General features: G+C 40.7%; 1 protein-coding gene across 2 annotated transcripts in view; it reads right to left on the reverse strand.

Moving 5' to 3' along the window:
* Window positions 1–26,729, reverse strand: part of flt4 (fms related receptor tyrosine kinase 4) — a 55,132-nt gene that overhangs the window by 3,279 nt on the left and 25,124 nt on the right. Inside the window, exons 3-27 of one of the 2 annotated variants that reach the window (XM_088081235.1) lie at window positions 26,366–26,640; window positions 23,342–23,469; window positions 22,721–22,886; window positions 21,541–21,680; window positions 21,291–21,462; window positions 20,281–20,398; window positions 19,074–19,258; window positions 18,112–18,277; window positions 14,822–14,957; window positions 14,108–14,216; window positions 12,660–12,995; window positions 12,020–12,166; window positions 9,965–10,096; window positions 9,216–9,322; window positions 6,880–7,015; window positions 6,267–6,371; window positions 5,942–6,055; window positions 4,947–5,035; window positions 4,591–4,729; window positions 4,384–4,478; window positions 2,413–2,535; window positions 2,129–2,240; window positions 1,781–1,880; window positions 1,436–1,541; window positions 1,238–1,365 (exon numbers count right to left, since the gene is read on the reverse strand). In XM_088081235.1, the coding sequence (XP_087937361.1) occupies window positions 1,238–1,365; window positions 1,436–1,541; window positions 1,781–1,880; window positions 2,129–2,240; window positions 2,413–2,535; window positions 4,384–4,478; window positions 4,591–4,729; window positions 4,947–5,035; window positions 5,942–6,055; window positions 6,267–6,371; window positions 6,880–7,015; window positions 9,216–9,322; window positions 9,965–10,096; window positions 12,020–12,166; window positions 12,660–12,995; window positions 14,108–14,216; window positions 14,822–14,957; window positions 18,112–18,277; window positions 19,074–19,258; window positions 20,281–20,398; window positions 21,291–21,462; window positions 21,541–21,680; window positions 22,721–22,886; window positions 23,342–23,469; window positions 26,366–26,640 (3,564 nt within the window). Of the gene's footprint in view, window positions 1–1,237; window positions 1,366–1,435; window positions 1,542–1,780; window positions 1,881–2,128; window positions 2,241–2,412; window positions 2,536–4,383; window positions 4,479–4,590; window positions 4,751–4,946; window positions 5,036–5,941; window positions 6,056–6,266; window positions 6,372–6,879; window positions 7,016–9,215; window positions 9,323–9,964; window positions 10,097–12,019; window positions 12,167–12,659; window positions 12,996–14,107; window positions 14,217–14,821; window positions 14,958–18,111; window positions 18,278–19,073; window positions 19,259–20,280; window positions 20,399–21,290; window positions 21,463–21,540; window positions 21,681–22,720; window positions 22,887–23,341; window positions 23,470–26,365; window positions 26,641–26,729 lie in introns of both variants that reach the window. The other variant, XM_088081234.1, reaches the window with a different exon arrangement.

The raw sequence follows: 26,729 nt of genomic DNA on the forward strand, positions 1-26,729 counted from the left end.
TTTCCATGAAACCTTAAGTATACATTCAAGGTGAGCAACCATTTTCAACCGAGAAACCGGGAAACGAGCTTATAGATAATCATCATACCATAAGGTGCATGTAGTAGCTGGACTTTGTGGTGAGATGCTGTTTTCAAGAACCTCATTTAGTGGAAATGGACTAAAAGTTTGTTTGCTTCAACTTCTTATTATGAAGTAAATGTTGTTTGCACAATGTAACGGCTACAGAATAATGATCCCATCTACATTTAAAATGGTTCCCTTTAAGCCTCAAATTCACTATGCAGTTCTTTCTGCCACCGAGTAGGATCTCACGGGAAATTCTGGCTCGATTTATGACATAATGGAAGTGCATGAACTTCTGCAACAAAAACAGGAACAGGAGATCATTTTTGTAGCTATCCCCAGTTACAAGCAAGGTGGAGGTTACGCACATCCAAAAAAAGTTTACAGGTGCTGGACCAAAAATATCAAACTAAGGCAAGAATCCAACAAAGTGCACACTGTATTAGAATCTCCCAGTAACTTCTATTTGTGCAACATTTCAATCTAAAAGAGGTCTTCCACAAGCATTTTTAAACCATCATCACATACAAGAGCAAGCTATATAAAGGCACAAACACATACATTTCTCAGGTGATTGTGATCTGCTTGATTGATAGTCAATCCACTCTCTGGTTGGAACAATCAGAGCAGAGCTGAGTGGCACTCTCTGACACTCCCACGAGGGGGAGAGTGGATTGCCTCTCAATCAACAAAGCTACCTTGAGTCCTTGAATGGTGCTATATAAATCCAATGTATTATTAAAATTATAACAATAATTATTTATGACTGAATTAGCCTGCATAATAACTCTAAGCTGGTCTTCTTAATCAGGACTGTGGCAACAAGAGCAAACAACCACATAGTCGTCATCAACTTTAAATTTACTCAAACATTGCTGAGCTCTGACTGGTGCATGAAAGTACATGACATTTATTTTCATATTTATTCAACCAGGAATAGTCCCACTAAGATTCAAAATCTCCTTTTTAAGGGAGTCTTGGCAGAGACAGTAGCATGATGAATTTCACAATAAAAGAACAAACAGACTAAAAACCTGACAGCAAGAGCTAAAACAAACAGCCTAAAGATTCACACATAAGAGACAAGTTGAAAACAGACAGCCAATTAGCAGCGTTCAGAAACTACACGTGCATGTTCAAAAGGTGCTTAATAAAGGATGTATGCTAGTACCTGCTGGTAGGTAGGGTGTTGCAGGCCAGTCTCAGCTCCTCTTCAGATGGAAGGCGTGATGAGGCCTGAGAGAAGCCGTCATCCTCTGAGCTCTGTGAGTGGTTCAGAGGGATGTAATCCTTCCCATCCTAAAGGGAAAAAAGTAATTTAGAGAACAAAACTAAAAAAAATCCCTAGCATTAATGTCTGTGAACTTACAGGCAGGTTGTTGTCCTGCAGCAGGTCTCCGAGGATCTGCACCAGGGCTGGGAACGTTGGTCTTTCTTTGGGTTCACCCTGCCAGCAGGCCAGCATGATGCCATATCTACCAGCAGAGGGCAGCCACCATCACAACACCGACAACACTGAGGTCTTTCACTTCCCCGACTTTCTAATATAGATGCAAATACTAATATATCCTCTCCTGAATAGATGAGTGAGTCAAAGTTATATTTATGAGCAAATACTTGTTTGCCTTTAGGGTTGGCTCGAGTAATTAAAGGACTACAAATCTAATTTGAAAGCAAAAGATGAGAGAAAGAATAAATCAAGGCCTGCACTCACATTTCAGGGGAGGCAGTCTCAGGTGCCCTCATCCTCACGCCATCTTTCAACCGTTTGCAAAAGTCCTCGTCAATCTGTACTCCCGGGTACGGAGATGCACCTGAGGGCGGACAAAAGAGGGATGGAATGTTAATTAACAAATCAGAGATGGGAAAAAACAAGTTATTTTGTGTTTGGATAAGAGTGATTAGGAATTACTCTGCCTCTAAAAGTTAAAGCATTAATCCTTAATTGCTTTTGGCATGAACAGAGATTGATAAGCACTTGTAAAACCTACACACTTCTGGAGGAGACTGTGTTTAAACCCTTTTTTTTTTTTTAAACAAATGATGAAGTAATTGTCTTTACCCAGTGAGAAGATTTCCCAGAGGAGAACTCCAAAAGACCACACGTCACTCTGGCTAGTGTACACTTTGTCAAAGATACTCTCTGGAGCCATCCACTTCAAAGGCAGACGAGCCTGATAAAACATTAAAACACCAGACCAACATCACAAGACTGTCAAATAAACACAAATCACACCCACCTTTAAATTCAACCTAAATGTGGGGGATTAAAAAACAAAAAAAAAGGAGTTTAGTGTTTCCCCACGATGAATGGAGATGGATAATATGTGTGCGAGGACGCCCTACATTTCCTTTCCTGACGTAGTCCGGGTCTTTGTATATGTCTCTGGCCAGGCCGAAGTCACAGATCTTCACGATGTTGTTCTCTGACAGGAGAATGTTCCGGGCTGCCAGGTCTCTGTGGATACACTGCGGATACACAGACGACCACACATACATCATCACCCTGCAGGAAAGTGTGTGTGTGTGTGTGTGTATGTTTGCGGGAGTGTTCACATGCATTGATTCCAACTTTTTTTCTCTACTGAGTGAATCACAGATATAATGTGGACCAAGTTAATAAATAGCAATTTGGTTATTTTAATAATCTGTTTCATTAAAATCTCTTAAAATGTGTGTTTTGCATGTAGTTGTGTGCTTATGCATGTTTCTCTGTGCCAATTTGTAACTGGGACTGGACTATGTCTTGGCCAGGCTGAGCTCTGTTGAATCACTGCAGGAGATTCAACATCATTCACACAGCTGTCGAGTAAACGTGCCTACAGGGTCACGACTGTGACTCATTTGAAGACAGACAGTCTGCTCAGTCCATTCACGCTGTTTATACTCGTTAGAAATTATAGCTGCTTTTCTTCACCAATTTAATTTAATTATTCACCCAATACCCAGTGGATTCATATGTGAGGGGCTGTGCCTGCTAATAACGATCAAGTCAGCTCATCAACAAATCCAGTAACAGCATAGATGACAGTTTGCACAACCCTTCAAAACAGCGGATTACAGTGCTGATGTACGTAAAATATCTCAGCTGTCTGCAAGAGCCAAAAATCAAACCAAAAATGTGCTCTTCAGATCAATGTTTGCTTAAAAGTTAAATTAATAAGTTTGACTGTACATTAAATAATCGCAAAATTAAATAAATAATGCAGATTACAATCAACAAATTACCCGCAGAGCATGTGCTAAATGTCTATTTTATTTTTTTAATTTAATAAAATGAAAAATGTAATGCTAACATTTATTTTTTAATTAATCTGTATTTGTCCCACGGTGCACGTCCCACTGGTAGGAGGCCCCGGGGAACACCCAGGACACGCTGGAGAGACTACGTCTCACAGCTGGCCTGGGAACGCCACGGGGTCCCCTGGGAAGAGCTGGACGAAGTGGCTGGGGAGAGGGAAGTCTGGGTTTCCCTGCTTAGGCTGCTGCCCCCGCGACCCGACCCCGGATAAGTGGAAGAAAATGGATGGATGAATGTATTTGTATTTATTTTTCTATTTTAAATTCTAACTTCCATGTCTAACTTTATTTAATTATTTTTTGAGTGAATCTATTTTGCAAATGTATTTATTTATTTTTATTTTGCAATTCTACATTTCATATGTAATTTTTGTAAATGAAACCATTTTTTATTATTTTTTAAATTTTTTATTTCACATGTAACTGCATTATTTTTTTCCATTCTAAATTAATTTGTTTTTATTTCAAATTCTACATTTTAAATGTAATTTGCAATTTATTCATTATTCTATTATTATTAATTTATTATTAATTATTTCTTCAATTTATTTAAACTAAATTTAATTTGCCTTTACACCACTGCCAATTAAATGTCAAAGAGGAAACATGCTTTTCCAAATGTGCATAATTCATTTTGTGTTTCAATTTTTAGCATCTGTTTGTAGTTTCTCAATATCTTTAGTGCACTGCATCATGGGAAAGTAGTGCGCCTTGACAGCACATGGCAAACTGATCAATTGGATATATTATTCATACTGACCTTTTGCAGTAAATTAAATGTTTCCACCTCTGCTGTGTAAACACAGTGCACACTTAAAACCTCCCTGTAATTAGTATGCAGTAAAGGATCATGACACAGCTCTAGTTTATGATCACATGGTTAAATAAAAAATAACAAGCACAAAGAACTGAAAAGCTGAATGATACAGGCTACAACCTACTGCCCCTGAGACAAACTTCTGGTGAATTTTCTATACAGCTCATTCACTAATTATGTTTGTAACGCTGACAATTAACCTTTCTGGAGGCCAGGAACTCCATCCCACGAGCCACCTGGAAACTGTAGCAAATTAGATCTTCTATCGTCAGAGGAGTTTTCCACAAGTCCTCCACTGGAGAGAGAGAGGATGAGGGGAAAGTCCGTCACGGAAAGAGAAAGAAGGAAATTGTAATGGGACAATGGGTTTAAAAAATGTGTGTTCTTGTGAATAAAAGCAGACTCACTTTTCTCCACAGCAGGTTTCTCATTCGGCATGTTAGATGATGGAGTCTGGGGACCAGTAAGTGGGGCGGAGGGTGGAGAAGGTGGGTGGCGTGCTCTTTGGTCCATTTGACCCGCCTCGATCATCCGTCTCACCTGGCTCTGAGTTTTAGGAGAGCGATCCTGAGTGCAGAAACATGTCAGTGTGCACTCTCCAAAATCAATATATACGTTTGTGAGAAGAAAGTACTCTTCATGCAAGGAAAGTAAGCAAAGACAGAAATATCGGCTGAACTAAAGCACTGAAGATTCTCTCTTCAGCAGAACAAACAAATATAAAACAGCAGACAATGTTTCAGTGTCTGTGACGTTTGGATACCCTGTATGGGAGGAAGAACTCTCTCTTGGCTCGCAGGAAGTTGGACAGATTCCCATATTTGCAGTATTCCACTATCACCATCAGTGGGCCTGTTGATACAAACAGTTTAATTGTCAAATTGTATCATGACAGTGCTGTGTAAAAAGGCTACAAATATTTCAACACACATGGTTTTCTAATTTGATAAAATTCATTGAAATGACTCCTGTCTGTTGTTTAGGAGCTCAGTTTTTCACACCATGTTCAAAATGGTCAGAGGTGACATTCTGTAAGCATTTCCTGCCTGGGATTAGCTGGGTTAGGGTAAATAGGGTTAAACATTTTCAGGTGTGCGCCCCTCAAGAACATGCTCTATAGGTCAAATAGATGTTTAGCCATAAAATTAGGGTTGTCAAAGATAAGGAGAGGCAGCTGTTTGACTTTCTAAGTTGGTATGCAATTAAAAAAGTTGTGTGAAGCTGCAGGGGGTGCACAAATGATGTAAACACCCACAAAAAAGGGATTTTCACACACTGGTGTTTGAATAATTGGAAAAATTAGGTCCTAACTGTGAAGATTCACGTGAACCTTAAAACTGAAACAAAATTTTGGTAAATAAGTTGCCAACTTTGACGTCATATTTGCAGAAATTTGGCAGACAAAAGTAAATGTTTAGTTTATGGGGAAAAAATAAGTTTTATTGCGTGTTAATTGTTTGCACATATGTTATTTGTAATGGTGTATGAGGTTGTAACTGTCGGTTACTGTTCACATAGAGCGACCTTGATGTGTTAGAAAATGTATTTAATAGCATTAACCCCAAGAACAAGTCAGGTAAAGTCATATTTTAGTGGTTTTAGGGAATGTGCTGGGGACTTATTCACTCTAAAGCGTCAAACTGTTTCAGCATACTTGAGCAGCAAAATGAATGTTTACTGGGACGTTAAATGCTCTGAGCAATAAAATACAACAAGTTCTGCATCTTCAGCTTGAACTGTAATAAATGTAAATCTCACCGTTTGGTTTGGTGCAGGCTCCTAACAGGTTCACTACATTCAGATGGTTACCAATATGAATCAGTATCTTTAACTCTGACATCAAGGCCTTGTGCTCACTGGCTGTGGCTCCATCTGACACACGCACGCACACACACACACACACACACACACACACACACACACACACACACACACACACACACACACACACACACACACAGAGTGGAATATTATGCATAAAATCGTATTGTTTGTTTTTGTATTACAGACCTCATTTATCACTTACTAACACTGTGCACCAGTGGCTTCTTATAAAACTTCCTACAAAGCAGACAAATCTCACCTTTCAGCATCTTGACAGCCACTGTGTCCAAACTGTTACTCTTGCTGATACCATAGATTGATGCCTCAATTACTTTCCCAAAGGCACCGTGGCCTAAAACCTTTCCTATGTCAGGAGAAAGAACAGAGGAAACACAGAATATTGATGCTCATTGATCTCTGCAGGCTTGGTTTTTAGTCTCATTGGAATACACAAACAGTCGTGGTCAGGAGCGTTTGCAAAATGTAAATGCATCTGGCATCCATATAGACAAGGGGGGTTTGGAGGGGGATTAGAATCTCAATTGCAGCATTTGGAAACAACATGCTCCCATAAGTTGGGATCTGTCGTGGAACAGATGCTTTTCCTAAGGGTGTTTTTAAGAAGCCATGCTGGGAATGAGCACATATTTAACATTAGCACTTTACTTGGCAGCGCTTTATCCGGCTGGCTGCGATCCAAACTCATGCCATTAAGGATTCTGGAAATGGAAAACTAATTCAGTTTCATCCATCTATTCCCTCTTATCCCTGCCTGCATATTTCCTTTCTCACAAACCCCCTCGCTCCTATTCACCCAATTATACCAGCATCCTTGCATCCTTTTCTACCTCTGCTCTTCTACCACTGCTCACCCAGTCGGAGTCTGTCTCTGGAGATCTCCCACTGCGAGGAGTCGTAGGGCAGGTATTCACACTGCTCATCCAGAGGCACCTCCCCCGGGTCCATAATGATTGACAGATAGCCCGTCTTTATGTCTGCTGGGTTAACCTGAGGTTCAGAGAGAGAAAGAGCTCATGTCAACTGTGTGTGCGTGTGTGCTTATGTATTGAACACATAATTCTGCCAGCTGTGATGTTTTCTCTTCAGCTGTAGAGACAGCCTCCTAATGTGGGAACATTTCTATCACACTCAGGATAATAAAACCTGTTATCACATCGGATGACTCAAAAATTTAATTTGATCAAGTTGGAAGGAGGGCTGATTTTCATACCTCCTTGATTTTTTATGAAAAAAAATCATCCATTGACAATTAAAAGGCATGAAACAGTAAAGGCAGCAATTTTACTATATGCCATCTTTAAGGGCCAGCTGCTGGCATATGCAGTTTAGCTATATTCATGTGTAGTAAAACTGTGCATTACATTTAAACTCTCCAGTTTTGATGTACAGTGCCAGGCATTTTATGCACATATTGCACAGCAGGTGCAATCATTAACTATTTTAATTTCCATACACACTTTGATCTGTTGGTAAATAACTCTCTGTGGCTTTGCTGCATTTTTAAATTCCAAGACAAAACGTTTTTTGTTTTTTTTTTTGCCTAACTGAGATTTCTGTAAACCCCTGCTTTAAGAACTGTTTTACACCTAAAATGTTCATTTGCAATAACAGATATTTCCATTTTCATTTATTTTCCTATATTGTGTATTTTGCGTTTGTGTGCAAGCCAGGGAATATTAGTCGAACTGGTTAGATATCTCAATGATATCCAAGATATCTCAATGTCTTTAAAAAAAAAAAAAATCTCGAATCATGTTTTTTGTTGAGGATTCAGAGGAATATAAATCAAACTGGGGGTTTATTCATTTTAAAAATGGCTCTTTTCTGTTTTTGCAAATTGACTCTTCATGTCCTCTTGGTAATCAGAATCTGTCATCTCAGCAGGGCTGTTAAAGTGAATTCTCAGTTTATGTATGTGACTGGTTGCTTTTTTAGGAACTACTGGTTGTATTTACAGCAGTGACATTGTGACATTGTGCACGTTTACCCTCATATGACTAATCCAATAAAGTAATATTAAATTAAGTAATTTAAAACATTCAGTCAACAGACACTTACAAATCAAACAGGTCCTCAGATGTGGCACTAATTATTTTCTAAAATAAGAGTTTTGGTCTCTCCATTTAAAATTCTGTAAAACATAATTGGGATTCTGTATATATATATATATATACATTAAATTCAGTATGTTTATATGAATCTTATAGATGTTAACACACTGCTAATATTTAGTGCATTATTGCCTGTATATTAATATTTGGGATACAGTTTATTTTTGCTTTTCTGAGAAAATCTTTTTCTTCAGAAAGCCAGTTTAGACTTTCTTCTCTTAGCTCTTTCAACTCTCTGCTGCTTTTAAAGGGTTAAAGACAATAAGAGGAGCTAAAGTGATGGGACTGGCTATCAAGCTAAGCCTATTTATTCTTTTTTATGTCACCAAGGGTGCAAGTATGGAAGAGTATTAGGGTATATATATATATATATATATATATATATATATATATATATATATATATATATATATATATATACATATATATTTAAATAAAGTAACAATGTCCAGAATTACGTGAAACTTTTAGTACTGGGGCCAGATATTAATAAAAATCAGGAGGAGGAAGATTTTTTGTTGTTGTTTTTTGCAAAACAAGAATAAAGTCAAAATGACAGTAAAATAGCTGAAATACCACTTTAAGAAATCACAAATACTGAACATTTGACTTTATTCTCTACAATTTGACTTTAATCTCGTAATGCAAACTGTAAAAAAAAACTTCCTCCTGTCATTTTTTTCCTGTTATGCCATAAACAAGTGAGCAAGGCCAGAGACAATAAGATAGAGCTACTGTAAGAGAGAGGAGAGAAAGAAGAGCCATCTCTTAATTAATCTGTTAATGACAGCACCACACTGTGAAGTCACACTGTGAGGCGATCAAATAAGTGACCAAGTGAGGAAAATGAAAGAGCAGTTTGGTCCTCATTATAGATGCGCAGCGACTCATTGCACTCACTCCCAGCAGATATGAGTTTACTCTCTCAGCAGGGTAAACTGCAGACTCAAAGATCAAACAGGTTGCGCTCTAACATTGACAGACATGGTGAGAGTCAGAGGTTAAAGTGTCTCGTCACAGTCTGTCAGTTTCTCTCACAAACACACAGACACAAACAAAATGTGCTGCCCTCTGACCCGCTTCACATTGCAGAAGATGAGGATGAGCAAGGCCCAGAAGAAAACAGCGATGACGCCGGTCCCGATAAGAATTACAATCTCCACGTTGGCCTTGTCACTTGAACCTTGGCAGGAAGAAAGAAAGAAAAAAAGAAAAAAAAGAAAGATGTTTAGATGCAATTGTTTTGTCTAAAACCAATCCTCAACATCTTTATTCAATCTCTCTTTCGCGACATTACTCTTTACAAACTGTAGGGGGTGCTATATTACAAACTATTGATCCTTCTCTCAGGGCTCCTTACATTGAAATCTTTAGGTTACATCAATGTGCTAAACAGTCATTTAATCAATTCAACCATGCATCATGAGAACACTTCCAGCAAACCCATTAAATTATTCACTCTGAATATGAAATGTCTCTGCAGTCAATGACTTTGATTTGTGGAGAGCTGCACACGACAAAAGCACATGGAAACTACAGCTGCAGTGAAAAGTGAAAAGTGTGAGAGGTGAATGACTGAAAATTGAGACATGTACATTTTGAGTGTGAAAATTTGATCTTGAGGGCAACTGTGATTTCAGGCTGGAGTGCACTCGAAAAAGCACGTCAGCGGTGAGCGCATGGGTGAGTGGATTCAGGTGTCTTTGTGATCGTATGGTCTGTTTCTGTATGTATGTGTGTGTGTGTGTGTGTGTGTGTGTGTGTGTGTGTGTGTGTGTGTGTGTGTGTGTGTGTGTATGTGTGTGTGTGTGTGTGTCTCTCTCACCAATGACCCGTACGGCAGCTGAGGAATGGACACAACCACGCTTGTTGCAGGCGGTGCAGGTGTAAAGCCCAGCGTCCTCCTCTGTAACCCGCTGGATACTCAGTGTGCGGTTTGAGTCCTGCAGCTGGATCCCTGAATAGTGACACACACCACACTTCAATACTCCTCTCACATCATAAATCCAGCAACTTTTTAAGCAACATTTCTTGCATTCCTGTCACACCTCTGAACTTCAATCCATAGTGTTCATTTATAATGCTGTCACCCTGTGAGGTGAGCCACATGTCCCAGCAGCCCCTCTGAGTGAACCCAGAGCATCAGCTGTCACTCAGAGCCGTATTGACCACCCCTCCTCCCCCTCCCACCCCCTCATCCCCTTCAGATGTTAAGAAGAGATGCACGCTGAGAAAGCTAATGAGCCATGTCTATCGGCCTGCAGGCTTTTGTGTGTGTGTGTGTGTGTGTGTGTGTGTGTGTGTGTGTGTATATGTGTGTGTGGGGGTGTGTGGGTGTGCATATGAGCAGCAAACACATCCGTAAAAGTATTTGTGTCGCTTGTTCTTTCTGTCACATTTGTTCAACAGTATGAGTGTGTGGGTGGGCTGTTGGGTGGCTGTGTATATGTGTGTGTGTGTGTGTGTGTGTGTGTACTCATGACTGCCATTTATCAAAGTGCAACAACAAAACGGCAACATCCGTCAAATGTTGTCACTCTCTGAGTAAATATTAACAAAGCTCATTGTTTTTGCTTTTCATCAAAATACTTTACTGTTTTGCTTTTCCACTAGAGAAGATCGCATACACACAAAAAGATCTGAATGTCACCACATAACCCGTTTACTGCTGTGACACATTCAGTGGTTTACTCTCTTATCTTGTCTTTGATGTGTAAACATTGTACATTTCTCTTATTTCTCTCAACAGCCGCTTAAGTTCTTGTCCCATGAGTTAAATGTTGACATTAGATATTTCAATGGAGACTTCTACCAGCTACTTTCAGTTTAGCACTCTGCTAACTTGGGTTTGGTCACTGCAAAAAATGGCTTCAACCCTCAGCACACTGCCTGAGGGCCTGGACAGTTTCCCAGACATGAAGCCAAAACATCTTGATCGCCCCCTGGTGGCTGGCTGCACTATAGGTCGTAAAACCACGCACCCTGCATGTGGATTACATATCCAAGAACACACCCCCATACATTTTACCCAAAGCATGGTTTCTGTCAATATTTTGTTTTCATTTGTTATTACCCTGATATATATTCAAGTCATTTTTAATAGAGGTTTGGTTTTAATTAGGTATTTGATGCTATAAAAAGCGGGTTTGATGTCATAATTGACAGCTATATCCGTCAATCTGTGTGCTCGTGAGCAATGGCGCTGCTCACGATTGGTCAGACGGGGATATAAATGGGAACTCTTTACTGGGGAACTTGATGCTGGGGAAATTGCTCAACTCTGGCTCCAAATGACATCACCAGCGCAAGATGTCAGCACTCTTCACAATGGCCTTTTTAAAGAGACAAAAATTCAGTTAAAATTCAGATTCAAATATCTGTCCTCTCCTACTACAGTATCTCCTGTTATGTAACCAAAATACAGTGCTTTGCATGACCTGGGCACATAATAGCCCAGATGTTTGTTAATAGCCATATGAGCATTTCCCGAATACTGTACAATTTCAGTACAAAGCCAAAGTACATGGGAATGGTCTACATCTATTACCTCACATCTTCTACAACATGGAGACAAGTAGTTGCCCATAATCTTGGGTGTAATTACGGATATAATTACATTATTCCAATAGTGTTATCTCTTGGTACATGATTCTGCTCTTTTATTTAATGTGAAGCCAGAATGTAGCCAACTTTCCTGGGAATTTACCCTGAACAGAATAATGAGATATGAGTCCTGCTAAATTAAGATCCAGAGGGGCAAACTTTCTGAGTAATTGCTGGAGTACACGGATACACAGTATGTGTAGCTGCTGGGTAGGCGGGTGGGCGGCTGCACTGTTGTGTAAACGTGTTCATCTCCTGTGTGGGTGTATTCACGCACCTGACATCTGGTGGAGAGGTTGGTTGTCTTTGAACCAGGAGAGGCGGGGTGTAGGCCTGCCCTCTGCGTCGCACTCCATCCGCAGGGACTCAGTCACATTTACTGTCTGGTTGGTGAGGCTGAGTTTATATCGGGGCGCCTCTGGGGCTACGGAGAGAGAGCAGGGCAAAGAAAGGGAAATCAACACTGGGATTTACCAGCACTGATGTGAAAAGGAATGTCAATGTCCATGATATTCACCGAAGGGTCTATAATTCAGAAAGGGCAAAAGTCAGAAAATCCCATTAAAATGTACATCTATCCTCCAGGCATCAACGCAAGGTTACAGCACACAACATGAATGAAGCGGGAATTTGTTTGTACACTTTCGCCTTGCAGCTTCTCAGCTCAGCTTTCTGTCACTATTGATGCTGTCCAAACAACAGGTACTCTCTCCATTATGTGTGAATGCGGGTATCGGGCTGCGTGGGCTTTGTATGTATTCTTAAGCCTCCAGCAGCTCAGCTCCAGCCGCCAGTGTGTTTCTGCTGCCAAAGGTTGAGCCTTTTTTAGAATTAGCCCTGGTTGGGAGAGACCATGCTTTATTCCCGTCAATGTGTTCATGTTTGTATCTTGGGTTTTCATCTCTTTTATCTCTCACCTTTTATAGAGATGTTTCTTAACAGGCACTGTTTCTCCCCACTCCGTCTGTTCTGAGCCACACACACATAACAACCCTCATCCTCCAGCTGCACGAAGGGGATGGTGAAGTCCAGGACCCAGCTGTTGGAAGGCTCCTGGAAGGAGAGCTGGCCGTCAAGGCTGTCGGCGTAGAGGTGCACGCTCCTGCAGTCCAGCTCCGGTGCCTGGGGGTTGAGGCGGTACCACTGCAGCTGCTCATAGGTGTAATTGTCAGCGCTGCAGCTAAGGGAAACTCTCTCCTGCTTCAGAAGATTCTCTGAGGGCTGAATGTCCACACTGAACCCCTCAGGGATGGCTTTGAAGAAACAGAGAGAGGCAGGTTGCGTAACCTGACACAGCCTGTGCACTGGGCATTTATGAAAATGATTAACAAACACTTTATCCACCAAATTAGATTTTTTTATATCAGTTAATCAGTGGAAAATATCAGTCACAAAAAAAAGATTTTCCTGTGTGCCCCCAGTGAATTAAGAATCCAAAAATGGAGTAATGTCGTTATGAATTGACATAATGGGGGACAATGTTTAACAACAGCAGTACTACATGGTGGGGGATATACGTCACATTTTGTGATTCATAATGCCAAGGTGCTTGTGCCTGGGAAGCATGTTCAATAATCCATCCATGTAAAAGTAATGTTTCAGCTAAATTTTCTAAATGCAAATTTCTGATGCAGGACTGGATGGACTTCCAATATCATAGGGACAGACTGTTTAAAGCTACAGTTTGTAATTTATATAAGAAAAAATAACTTTTGTCATAATTGCTGTCACTATACTCACAGAGCACCAAATAAGACAGATAATCTGTATTAAAATAGATAAATAAATTTTAAAAAATCATACTCCACTGACCACTCTATTTCCTTGTAGCATTTCTGATGGCTTTAGTGCATGTGAACGAAAATAACCACTTAGATCCAAGGAGTCTCTAACGCAGCTGGTAATCATGTCAGTTGCTCTGTGAACTGCGGTCAGACTGCCAAACTAGGCAGCGCAGACTGAATAAGAATTAAGATTCTGTTACTGTATTGCCTTTTCTTGCATATTTAAGTGTACTGTTAAGCTTTACAATAAAAAAGTTTGTGATCAGGACGGCATGCTGGATGCACTTAAATGGAGTAGCACTGTCCACCAGCTGGACTGTCTCTCTTAATTTTACAGCTAAACAGTACACTAAAATATGTTTCTAAAAACATTTGAGGGGAGAAATAGGCAATGTAGTATCAGAATACAGATTTATATTTGATGAGCGCAGCCTTTCACAGTTGAACTACTCTTTACAAGCAGTGATTGACATGAGTGAAAGCTGCGTTTGAGATTACTCGGCTCTGATTCCTGATTCTACTGAATTAGAGGCAGTAGGAGGAGAGGAGGGACATGATGAAATCCAACCTGACATACTTACTGGTTACATAGAAGTAGATTAGCCGCTCATCTTTGCCGACTTTGTTCTCAGCCACACACTTGTACATGACAGAAACACTGGCGTTGCCAATATGAAGCCTGCTCACTGTCTGTAAGGTGAGAAAAGGTGGATGAGACTTAACTTCATGGAGGAGGAAACGCGCATATTTTAAAAGAATGTGCAGTCTGCTCTCATGTAATTGGCTGTAAGCTGACACAAAACAGATTTTGTGCTGACAGGATAACAAGAAGCAAAATCATTCAGGTGTGACTGAAAAACACATCAGCACTTTGAATGCGTGCACATTTCTGTGTGTGCTTATCATGTAATAATTTCCTCTTACGGTTTATAAATGTACAGACTTGTGTATGTGCACATGCACAGCTTGCATGTGTGTCTGGTTGTGTTTATAACCAGTCCTTACAGGAAGTCTGCAGAGGAAGACTGTTCTAAATATTTCTACTGTGGAAATGGTTCATGATTGACAAATTTTGTTATGGAGCTCAGAATTTGGGACGCTTACATAAAAACATCACAGTTCATGGATAAGTCCACTTACATAAATGGCTTCTTTTCTGGGCTACGTCCTAATCATATTCTGTCATTCTTTTGTGGAAATTCCTATTATCTATCATGTAATTACATTATAATATTGTGATTTTTTTCTAAATTCATGAATAGGATGGCAGACACAATCAAACAGCTGTGATTAACCTTTTGCCGTCCATCCACCACTTCGACAGACGTTTCAATAGCCTCGATTTCATTCAGGGTGTTTTCTAAGTTAATGTCCTGCCAGTTCTGACAGTCTGCGATCCTGTCACTCCGGCCCTTCCTGTCTCGTCGGACCCTGGAGAGAAACACAGACGCATTCGTGACATCTCCTCCTCATTGACATGCATAGCAGAGAGTGGGCAGTGGGGGAGAAATAGAAGCACATCAAACCAGACATCCTGAGGTTTTATGAGATTCTTTTTTTCTGCATGCACTCGGTTGCACGTCAGAATCGAACATTACCTTGCATTCCAAAGCCTAGGCAATTATGCTAAGTGTCCTGGCAACTAATGGAAAAACTATTCCATCATAATTTCTATTATAAAGATCCAAAGTATGAACATCATACCAGAACTAATGAAACATGAAATGCAATTCTGTTTTGCATTTTCTCATAAAGGCAGGGCACAAATATTCAACATTAACAGAACGTAATCAGGGTCAGTTTCATTTTACTCTCTTCAATAAGTACACGTTTATATAAATTAAAATTATTATAAATATCAGAATGCAATTATCTGAGACATTAACTTACATGGATGAAATAACCTGTTTTTATGGCCTTAAAATATTTTATTGTCGATAAACTGTTGGTCATGACGCTTAATATAAGATGCTACTGCTAATATTAGCTTACACACAGACACACAGTGCGCACACACACTGCCATGCTTGCTTTTGTCACTTGGGAAAACACTGCATCGATCTACATTCATTTCCATGAGTTTTTTTCTCACCTAACCACTAACAGGGCAGCAGCTACCTTTGAGTACTCCAACATGCCTTCTGCTTTTGGGAATTTGTGGATTTTGTGAGATTCTTCTTCTGCACACAGATTGCAAATATATTTTTTTATTAAATGTAGAATGGCAATATTTGCCAAGAAATAGTCCAGCACATAACCACAACTTGCGGTTTTTACAGTTTTTTTTTTTTTTTTTATGGACTAATCCAACCAGGTTCGATGTGTTAATTCTCGAGCTTTAGAGTTGCTGGAAGGTCAAGCCAGCTGTTTTCTCCGGCTTCCAGTCTTTATGCTAAGCTGAGATAGCAGTGTCCAAGCGGCAACCTCCAGGGCTGAAAATGCAGTCAGAATGAAAATATGAGGCTGATTCCAAAAGCAGGTCAATAGACCTCCATGTTAAAAAATGCCCAACTATATAGCAGAAGCCTCTTGTTTGCTGTCATATTCAATGGTCATATATAAAGCTGTTGTGCTTGCACATTTGCATATTGCATGAAAGTGTAATACTATCCTTGGTAGAGGCCTTCGGCCCTTCTATTGGTCAATGCATGTCACTAATCCAGACATCGTCCTCAACATTTGAGACTATCTACAATTTCTACAGAATGTCACTTAAAACAACTGTGGTGAATTCACTTCAGCAGGCAGATGGGCCACGCTTTATCTTTCACCATCAAATTAAAAAAGGTAATTCAGTTCCAACTGCAAACACCAGAAAAGGTCAACTCAGCCATGCCTCAATCTGCATCCAAGACACGTCACATGAGACCGAACATGAACTGAATCATCTGGAGCCAAAACTGAGCCTAACCGGCCACTAGGCCGGTTTACATTAACCCTTAAATTGCGCAAATTGAAATTGCGAATACTAAATATGCTAAATGGAAAGACATTAATTAATGTTTAAAAAACAACAACTCCCATTTATCGCAAAAAGTTTTTTATGCCTGCATGAGGTAGGATTTCAGGCAACTTGAATAAGGCATATTTCGCAAAACTGCAATGGAATCACCTTTTTCGCTTTTATAGCTTATATGATGTGTAACATCGGGTGGAGGTAATGCGACTTTACAGATGCCTATCGCCATTAAACCCAAAGAAGAAGAAAAAGTACAACAAAGTCACATGACATTCTGCAAAACATGACTCAGTATGTGGGGACGGAGGAAGAGACCGAGATCTTCAGTCTTATATGAGACAAATAAATTATGGCGATGTTATACGTCTGTCCGTCCTGGAAGAGGGATCCCTCATCTTCCTCTACCACTCTTCCTGAGGTTTCTTTCTTTTTTTTATCGTTACAGGGGTTCTTTTTGGAAGTTTTTCCTTGGGTGATGTGAGGATCTGAGGGCAGAGGGATGTCGTACACTGTAAAGCCCTCGGAGGCAAACTGTGTTTTGTGATAATGGGCTCTATAAATAAACTCGACTTGACTTATATTGGCTTTGTTATGTGACTGCATTAGAAATAAACCTGCCAATGTTCACATCTATCACCATTGTTATTGGAGTGTTATCATGAGAGGAAAGTCGCATAACATCATGAGAGAAGTCGCATCATATCACTCAGTGGATATAATTTCAAAAATATCACTTAAGTTTTGTTTAAATCTGTAATGGAAACCCACCCACTGTTGTTTGTCTCTGAGTGTACAGTCTGGGTGCCTTATGTTGCATGCCCACATGGAAAGGTCAAGAGAATAGCAATAACTTCAAAAATTAAGCCTTGGAGGAAAATGGAGGCAGGTGAATATTAGAGTGATATTCAGGAGAAGCGGCAACAACACCAGGGCTTAAAGGGATATAAAATAATCCATTATATCATGTTGTGGGATTTAGCAGAGATGGAGAAGGGGGAGGAAAAAGCAGAGAGCGATGCCTGATAATAATTGTTTGTGAGCCTTGATGTGTGCTTTTAAGCGTGTGTGTGATATATAGCACCCTGATGAGCTCAAACACACCTAGGTGGTTTAGATGCATCTCTGACATGTGAATGTGCAGGCGTGTGTGTGTGTGTGTGTCTGTGTGTCTGCGTGTCTGTGTGTTGACTTTGTCAGAAAGTGAGACTGCTCTGTGAGAGGTGGACCATGGCGGATCAGCAGCAGAGAAGCAAGCACATTATTAGTGCATGGGGCGGGGAAGCAAGTTGGACTTTGAACAGACACACTGTCCTTTCGTCTTCTCTTTCCTCTATTTACGGCTCCTCCACTTTCCTTTTTATCAGTGCTCTTTTCATCCACTTCCACATCCCTTTCCCAACCAGTTCCTTCTCATCATCTCCTCCCTCTCTTCTTCACTCCGCAGCCAGTGGATAATTTCACACTGACCTCTTCCTCTTATTTGGTCTTCAGGTAACGCTTCATGCACTGCATCCCACACCTCTCTCCTTTTCTGTCCCATTCCACCGAACCTTATCTGCTCCCACACTGGTTACACAGAGATTATAAAAACAACATCAGCCTTGTGTGCGAATGTGTGTTTCTTACAGTCTGCTCCTGGTGCTGTTGAGGACACACGGGCCCCAGGCCCTCCACTGCCAGCTGACTTTGGGAGCGGGGAGACCATAGGCGGTGCATGTTAGAGTCTGGCTGCTTCCACTAGGATAGGGACTGGATGGATCTGCAACTTCTTTCTCATGGATCTGTGGGGAAACTGGGGAAGAGGAGAGCCAATTAATCTATCATCCAGCCAGACATAATATTTAGGGTCATACACGTATTCCAAGATATATTAATTGGGCAGAACAAAGACACACCCTGGACTATTTGCCAGTCACAGGGCGATAACAAAAAGAGAGAAAATCACCCTCATACTCCTCATACACAGCTATGTGAGGAAACTAGAGCACTAGAAAACACATAGGAAACCCTAGCTGGGATAAAATGAAGAGAAACTTAACATATAAATGCACTTAGGCATAATTTCAATTTCCACTTCCTCTTTCCGGTACAGTTCTATCAAAGTGTGGTGTAAATTTTAGGCAAACAAGTCTGCAAAAGAAAATATGTTTACATTGACTACTTCTGGTAAATAATTCAAAGAGAGTACAAGAGAGAAAAGGTAACACATCCATCACTTTAGGTGCATTGTGGCTTAATTGTAGCTCCCAACCTAATTTATCATTTATGATGCCTTCATGAACTAATTTGTGTCCTTTGCATTTTCAGGCTCCTCTGTCATTTAATCTATCATCATCACCACTTTGTGCATCTTTTGTTTAGTGATGCCACATCTAAGCTTTTGTAGTATTTCCGCTTTTATTTCTAACAATTATTTTCACAAATCCAAAACCACATTCATCATGGTACAATGATAATATACTGTATTATGTTTAAAATATCTCTAGAGTTTTGTTGCAGGAATGTTAACTGTTGCACATCCACTGTTTTATTCACAAAACAGCGGGCGTATTTTCCCCTGAGGGTACACTGAACAACAGACTTGTTACCGTTGACAACAAGAGTGATGTTGAGCCTTCTCTCGAGCGCAGCTGCGCTGTTCTTCAGCACCACTGTGTAGAGCCCAGAATCCTCCTGACAAACATCCTTAATCTCCAAAGCGTGTTTAAGGTGCATCCTCATCCTTTTCATCTTGAACTCTGGGCGCTGGTTTATCAGCTTTCCATCTTTATACCTAAACATAGAAAGCACAGCTGCTACAGCACAGGATATACTCCAGGAGCCTCATTACAGAAACTTCCTAAGTCTCAAATCATATTTTATCTCAGTTTGGTTTTACAGGAACATATTTCCTAACTGCATTTAGGTAAAAAAATTCTATCTTATTTCAAGAGAGCAATTTAGCTTTTACAGAACCACCTTCAATTCAGGAACTCAAAGTTAGACCTTGTCCTAAATTCAAAATTACTGCATAAATGACTGCAGTACTTACTTACTAAGATCTGACGACAAAGATGGGGGACAACATAAACTCAAATCAAAATGAAATGATTCAAAGGCTACTCAAACCATGCGATGCTTCAAATCTTCTGGATCATCTATCAATGGATATGTATCAAACAGTAAAAAAGCTGATCACAAAAAAGGTTGTCTATTAACTGCCAAGACAATTCAGTTTGGATTTGATCAAAGTGCTAAGTCTGGTTCTGGAGAGGCCTACAAGGAGGTATGGGGCTCTGCCAGATGTACTGATCACAAATGCACAGCCTTGCGTCTCATGCAACCTCATAGAGGTCATCCTAGCTCCACACACAATATATATATATTTTTCACAAGAAGAGGTGCTGCAAATTAAGGTCAGTGTCACTTGAAAGCCAATAATATTAAAGCTTGTCCATACTGAATGACTAACTGGTGTCCTCTAATCAAAAATTAAGGCTTGAAAGAACAAGTGCTTATTGAAGGATTAATGGTTATAGTTAGGATTCCTTAAATGAAGATAAAATGGGAGATCTGGAATAGGATACGACACAGCCATGAGTTTACAAATTGCCTCTGTACTATGAAAATAGGATTTTTCGTATCTTTGAAACTTAAGTTAGAATAGGTAAAGCAGATAGGATAATTTTATACAATGAGGCCCCAGGTGAGGTGCTCTGCCCTAAATTAATCCGTAAACCTAAGCAGAATGAACCCTAATTATGCTTTTGAAAATTGCCCATTACATTTAATGACTACACCACAGTCTCATCTTACCATTGTGTTTCAGGTGTGGGGAAGGCAGACACATTTACTTGTAATTTGAACGACTTCTGGCCGGCGGTTACCTCCACCACAGGTCCATTTCTGTAGTTGAGGCTGATGAATGGCTTCTCTGGAAGAAGAGACATAAAAGATCCTCTGAGTATCAAACACTCAGCCCCGTTTGGTTCAAAACTTGAGTCAAAATGTCCACAGAAACATCTCATATAACACCACTGTTTATCCACACAGCATCTTCATTTAATTGATTTGCTAGCTGATTAAATACGCAAGTAGTGGTTGAAGAACTTTTATGAATATTTCATCACGCTGTGACACTGGGTCACAGTTTGAATCAAAGCCATGCTTCAAGCCTACAGCACTAAATATTTGATGGATTTTTGGTAGAGTATTCCCTTAAATCAAGACATTTATGTCATTTTTTTTTCAAGAAATAAATTATTATCCATCCTATTTAAATTTAATTTATGCTTGGCGTAAAATGATCAGTAGCAAGTAGGAAAAAAAAAGGTTAAACCGTCTGGCTGCGGTCCACTGGACGCTGGAACAGCCCATCGGATTAGCGGTTACACGGTCCCACAACTGTCAATAGCCATATACAGGCCATGCTTTACTAAAGTGAGCACACAAGATGCTATTGTGTGGCCTTGAGATACATTTTGTTCCCTTATTTTTATTAAATCATTACCTAGTTTTCATCCATTCATTCCCTCATTTTAATGAACTTATTCCCTAATTTTGGTTAATTGGTGCTGTCAAGATAAGTATAATGTTATATAACATTATGTAGAGCAGCGCTGTGAGCTTAGTTTTAAGTCCGATATTCGACAGACGCTCACTCTGGACCCAGAGGTGTCTCTTTACTGTTTCACACCATGTTGGCAGTAGGAGGACGGGTGGATCACTTCCGGGATCCTCACGTTTAACCGCTGGAGGCCAGGTTAACACACTGATCCAATGAACAAAAGGAAGGTCAAATAGGACTGCTCTGAGCTAGTGCTTACCATAAACTATGACCTGAGTTTGCTGGGTTTGTGTTGTGTCCATGCTGGTGACATTGCAGCTGTACACGCCAGTGTCCGTGACATTGACGCTGTGGATGGTCAGGATGCTAACAGCCTCTGTGGCGTGAGACAGAGCTTCACGATGGGGCTTAGTGTCCTCCCAACTGTTTGGCTGGTGAGAAGAAATGAGATTCAGGTGTTTTTTTCACTGATGCCCTTCAATATGCAACCAACTGTTGCTGCTACATACCTGTTTGCGAGGGTAAGACCATCGAATGTCCACCCCAGCGTTGAACTCCACCAACGCTGTGCAGTTCAGGGTGAGGGCCTCCCCGACTATCAGCTCAACTGGGTCTTCAGGAAACAGCTTGACATCGTAAACCTGACTTCCTGTCCGGGAAAGAGAAAAATGGGGGAGGGAGAAATGGAGGGAGGGGGAGACAGTGAGAGAGGTCATGGTGACATCGTCAGCAGTTTTTCCTTCCTTGCAGGACCAGAGGAAATGACTTTCCTTCAGACCAGAGGAGCCACTCTACTATAAAGAAGCTGTCCGTCACCAACTCGCACTCGCACTATTTCCATTCATGTGTCAAGCTACATATCAGTAAAGGAAATTAAAATGGAATAAAAAGAAGCCTTGATTCAAGATAAGACAGAAAATGAGATGAGATCTTTGGACACTGGCCAGTGTCTCTGATATTCAAGCCACTTCTTTCTGCGGTCTCTGGAAATGACACGGGGTGTAAGAACAACATGTCTGCTGGTGATGTCTGTGCAGCAGACTGTGATTGCCTGATTGTTTAAACGCTCCATTAGCGTTCGGAGTGAAGACTTGCTCTCAGTTTCTCCTCTGACTGATGCTGCTGTTACTCTTGGCCCGGCAGCGATGGGTATGAGTTTCCTTTTTACCCTCTGAAGTGAGAGGTGAATGATCTCACAAAACATAGCAAAGAGCCTCCGGGTCCCTCAGAGTTCACTCGCATCGAGAGGGAACCACGACATGAAATCTCTCTAGTTCCCTACAGTTTAATTATGCCCCCCTTCTCTGTTTTTTCTTTCCCTTCTTTTAATTCTGCCGGCATAATGGCACAAGTCTCCCACATTAAAAAGGGAGTTGTATTTTTTTGAGGAAATGACATAATGAAACAAAATCCTTCAAATTGTCAGCATTAAGGCATAATTGGCTCACTGGCTGCCATACAGAATTATGGTGGCAGCGCAGTCATTCTAGCACCACCTTTGATTTCCTCACTAATTTCTCTTTCAACAAGAGTAGAGCTTAAAATCGAATTTAAATATTTGCACTGGGTCAGTTATGTTTTTGTAGCTGCTGAGAAAAGGTTTGTATGTTTTTGTTCATGTTTTTTCTGGATCACAGGAGGAGACTGAACCCTTTAAACCTGGAGTTACACACAGATATGTTTTTTTACCTGTTGGGTGGATCAGGTAGCTGGGAGACTGATACTCTTTGCCTCCTAGTGTGGCGACACACGTAACTCCGATGAGCATCGGCACACTGTCCACAATGTGTCTGGGAATGGACCAGCCTCGCTTGTTGTCCCATGTCATCCCACTCTTCTCCAGAGGTGTGGGATACTGAGATGACACACACATATTGAGAAAAACAAGCTAGAATTCCTTCAAGGCCTTCTTGGAATATTGTGTTTATGAAGATGAGACCGACACAAACTCACAGTGATCTTGACCTTTGAACACGTTTGTGCCAAATAGGAAGAAATTCCCTCAAGGTGTTCTTGAGATATCATTTTATTGAGAATGTGATGGATGCGAGCTCAATTTGACCTTGACTAATCGGTTTATTCTTAAGTCCAATGTTTGTGCCAAATTAGAAGACATTTCCTCAAGGTGAGATTTCAGTTCAGGAGAATGTGAAGGACAGACGTGCAGACGGACGGTCAACGCCTCCGACCACAGCTGTCGATGTCACAGAGGCATAAAAATTGCTCGAGCACAAATAATCAAAATAAAAGCATCTGTTCACAGATTCAATTGGAGGAGTAGAGTGTGAGAAATCTTTAGTGGGTACATACCGCATGGAGAGTGACATTCAGATCAGGCACCGTGACCAGGCATGGCACTGTGATGTGGGTGGTGAAGCGAGTGACTAAAATGGTCTCCAGGTCATTTTCGTCTCCTCTGAGGAAGGGCTTCTCGGGGTCTGGGTGCACACAGAAACAGAGAGCTGTTAATAGGACACCCTGATACCAGCCGGGGATAATAGCATCTATTACTGAGGTAACTTCATGAGCGGACAGCACATCTCGCAGCTTAATAATGTCCTCCACAGACGCGCCACATGTGGAGTTTATCATGATCACCATGTAATACAGCCCCTCAGTGTGTCCCCTCACAGTAAATAGCATTAATAAGCGCTATTACATGTCAGCAGAGAGACAGACAGCCAGGGGCTTTAGTCCTCCTCTAAACAGTGCTACAAGCTGTCTGTTTATGGAAAATATCCCTCTTGTGTTTCTTCACGAACACCTTGATGTTTCCTTTTTTATTGTCTGTGACTCAAAGCTGTTGCAGGAGAGCTTCGGGAGACATACCAGCAATTGTGTCACCAATTTACATTGCAGCTGTTATCACTTCAAAACCTCATATTCTCATAGCATGAGCACACACTATTAGAAAAATGCTTATCTCTCAGGCTTTCCCGTCAATAGCAATGACTTTTGTACAGCAGCCACACATGTTGTACAACTACCACTCGCTTATTTTCTTTTTATCCTCTCTCTCGATAAGCCTTCTTATTATTTTCACATTTTTTCCTGGAGCACTCAAAAGCCACGACTTCAATCTGCTGCAAGGCCAAACAAAAAGTGCTATTGAGAGGCTTATATATCTACCCTGCGGTGTTCTGAATACACACAGGTAACAGTAATAATACACAATTCCTTGCAGTTTAAGTTCTTCACAATAAATCACAGCAGGTATTAGACTGCAATCGGTACAATAAGAGGAGATGTAGCACTTGGGGCAAAAAGAGTTAGCAAACCATCAGCGATATGAGCCTGGGTATGAGTGTGTCAGGGGAGGTGTCTGTGTATTTTACATGAGCCTGTGTGCAGAGCCAGTCCTAGACTTTTGGGGGCCCTAAGCAGGATTTGGTGTGTGGTAGGGTTCTCATTGTGGCCACTTCACAAGACACAAAAACTTGTGTATTGTAAACATTAGTTTAGAAATAAATAACAAAAAAGTAGTTGAACACTAAAGTGTTTTTAGGTTCTTTCGTGACACATTGCCTTCTTCCCATGTTTTTGAAATAAATCAAGCCAATCTGTGCAGGATTCACAGGTTTAAAAAAATGTTGACATAAAATTGCCCAAGAAAGGGAACTAATAGAGCAAATCATATGTTAGATCATTCTTCTACTTTTTTTAGTCAGTTATTATAACAGTGACCTCTCTTTCGCTATTCCTTTTGATTTCTTGTAAAGGTAATATTTGTAGTGACAGTAAATTGTGTTTGAAACCTCCACCATGCAGGCACATACATTAAGGACATAATATGTATCTGTTGCAACATGAAAAGAATTGAACCACTTTCTTAAAGCAACATTCAAATGTGAATTATTTACTGATATCATGGTCTGCAGTTCTGGCAAACTGTTGAAAGATAGCTTGTGAGGATACTTATCTCAGTTTGTGTTGAATTTCATTTTTGTCCTGTTAATAAATTTTAACCCATCATATCTTATACAACTGCAAAATGTGATTTTTGTCTTTACCACTGGATCCTGGGAGTTTTTGTTTTATAGTGGTCAGTAAATTATTTATGTGGCCTTCCTAAATTGTCAATTTCGCCCGTTTCTGAGCTTATTGTTTTGTCAATAATTGCTGCCAAAAGTGGCACAAAATGTTGTCAGTTTTTGTTAAGGAAGTTCAGTTTTTATTTTTCTGCCGTCTTGTTTTCATTTTCTTTTCTGGGGTGTTTAAGAAACTGTTTATATTGCTCCATAGGCAGGACCAGCTCTGCCTGTTTGTGCGTGCAAGCCTTTACACATACAGTGTTTCAGTGTTTAGATGATATTGTGCAGCAGAGAGGAGGTAAAGGGGGCAACGTCTGCCTGTCTAACTCAATCCACATGCGTCCCTTCTCATCCCGCCACACGCTGGGTCTAATTTATGGCTGCAATGTCATCTGCTTCTGATCAGCCCCCTGGTTAGATCTGTGGAAACTGTTTTGGCACCTTGTCAGAGGGGATAAACACACGTTTCACATGAGTGGACTGGTCAGCAGGATTCCCATACATGACAATCATCTGTCTCTCTCACTGTCCTTATCCACTCCTCCTTCCACTTTACTCCCCCAGCGCATACAGCGAGGCAAGGAAAAGTAAAGAGGCAACCTTTAAAGCCAGGCTCCAAGGTCCTGAGGTTGGTCTAAAATAAAGAAAGAAGGAGTGATGGCTCTGAATCCTAATATTATATGAGTCACAGTGCAACCAGGAGACAAAACACTGGTAGCAAAACCAATTTTATAGTGCAAGTTTTTATCAGATTTTACTCCAAAAGACTGCATGAAATGTCTCATGAGAAGGTGAATAAAAGGAGAGCTGCCGCCATATTTCAGTATTTCAAAATTAACAATTTTTATTCTAATTCTGCCTCTATCAGACACTCCTCAATCAGATCTCTAATTTCGAAACATTAATCCTGCCAGCTTCCAGGCTGTTACTGAGGCAAAGTCAACAACCTCCAGTTATAATAATGCAGGGGCAGCTTTGATATCGAAGACACATTTAAAGTAGATCTGTTTCAGTCGGACAGCTCTGGTGTTTTTTTGTGAATCTCCCAAGAAAAAGAGAAGCTGAAAATTAAAGGGTCCACACAGCCGAGCCAAAAGGCTGCAGAGGTCAGAGATGAAATATGCTTTCTTTAAACACAGATCAGGTTCTGGCAACAAGATGGACACACAAACTGCAGACTCACGACTATAAAAAAAATGGATTTCCAAATAGATAGGTGAACTCATGGTTGGAAAGACCTGCAAGGATTTTCAATTTTTATTTTCTGGCATCAGCATAGTGTATGTGTGGGTGTGTGACTCACCCCTGACAAAGACATAAATGCTGACGGCAGTGGTGCCGACAATGATGGCCTTGACATCCTTGTAATAGCAGCGATAGTAGCCCGTGTCTTTGACCTGTGCTCTGTGGAGGACTAGCCTCTTGCAGTATGGCCTCCCAGGCTGCCCCGGGCACTCGCTGGTTAAGGCGACCCTCTGCCCGGGTGTCCCAGTGGTCGGCAGCTGGGCCTGACGGTCGGTTAGCACCTGTTCCACCAGAGTCCGATCAGGCCAGGCCCAGGTAAGAGTGTGCTGTCCCCTGAGGAAACATCAGGTCAAAGGACATGGGACAGATTTGATGTTAGAATGAGCTTTAAGATGATAAATAATCATCTGCAGGTCAAATTC

The sequence above is a fragment of the Plectropomus leopardus genome, chromosome 8, assembly GCF_026936395.1.
Source record: "Plectropomus leopardus strain MGB_pleo_1.0 chromosome 8, ASM2693639v1, whole genome shotgun sequence".
Lineage (NCBI taxonomy): Eukaryota > Metazoa > Chordata > Actinopteri > Perciformes > Serranidae > Plectropomus > Plectropomus leopardus.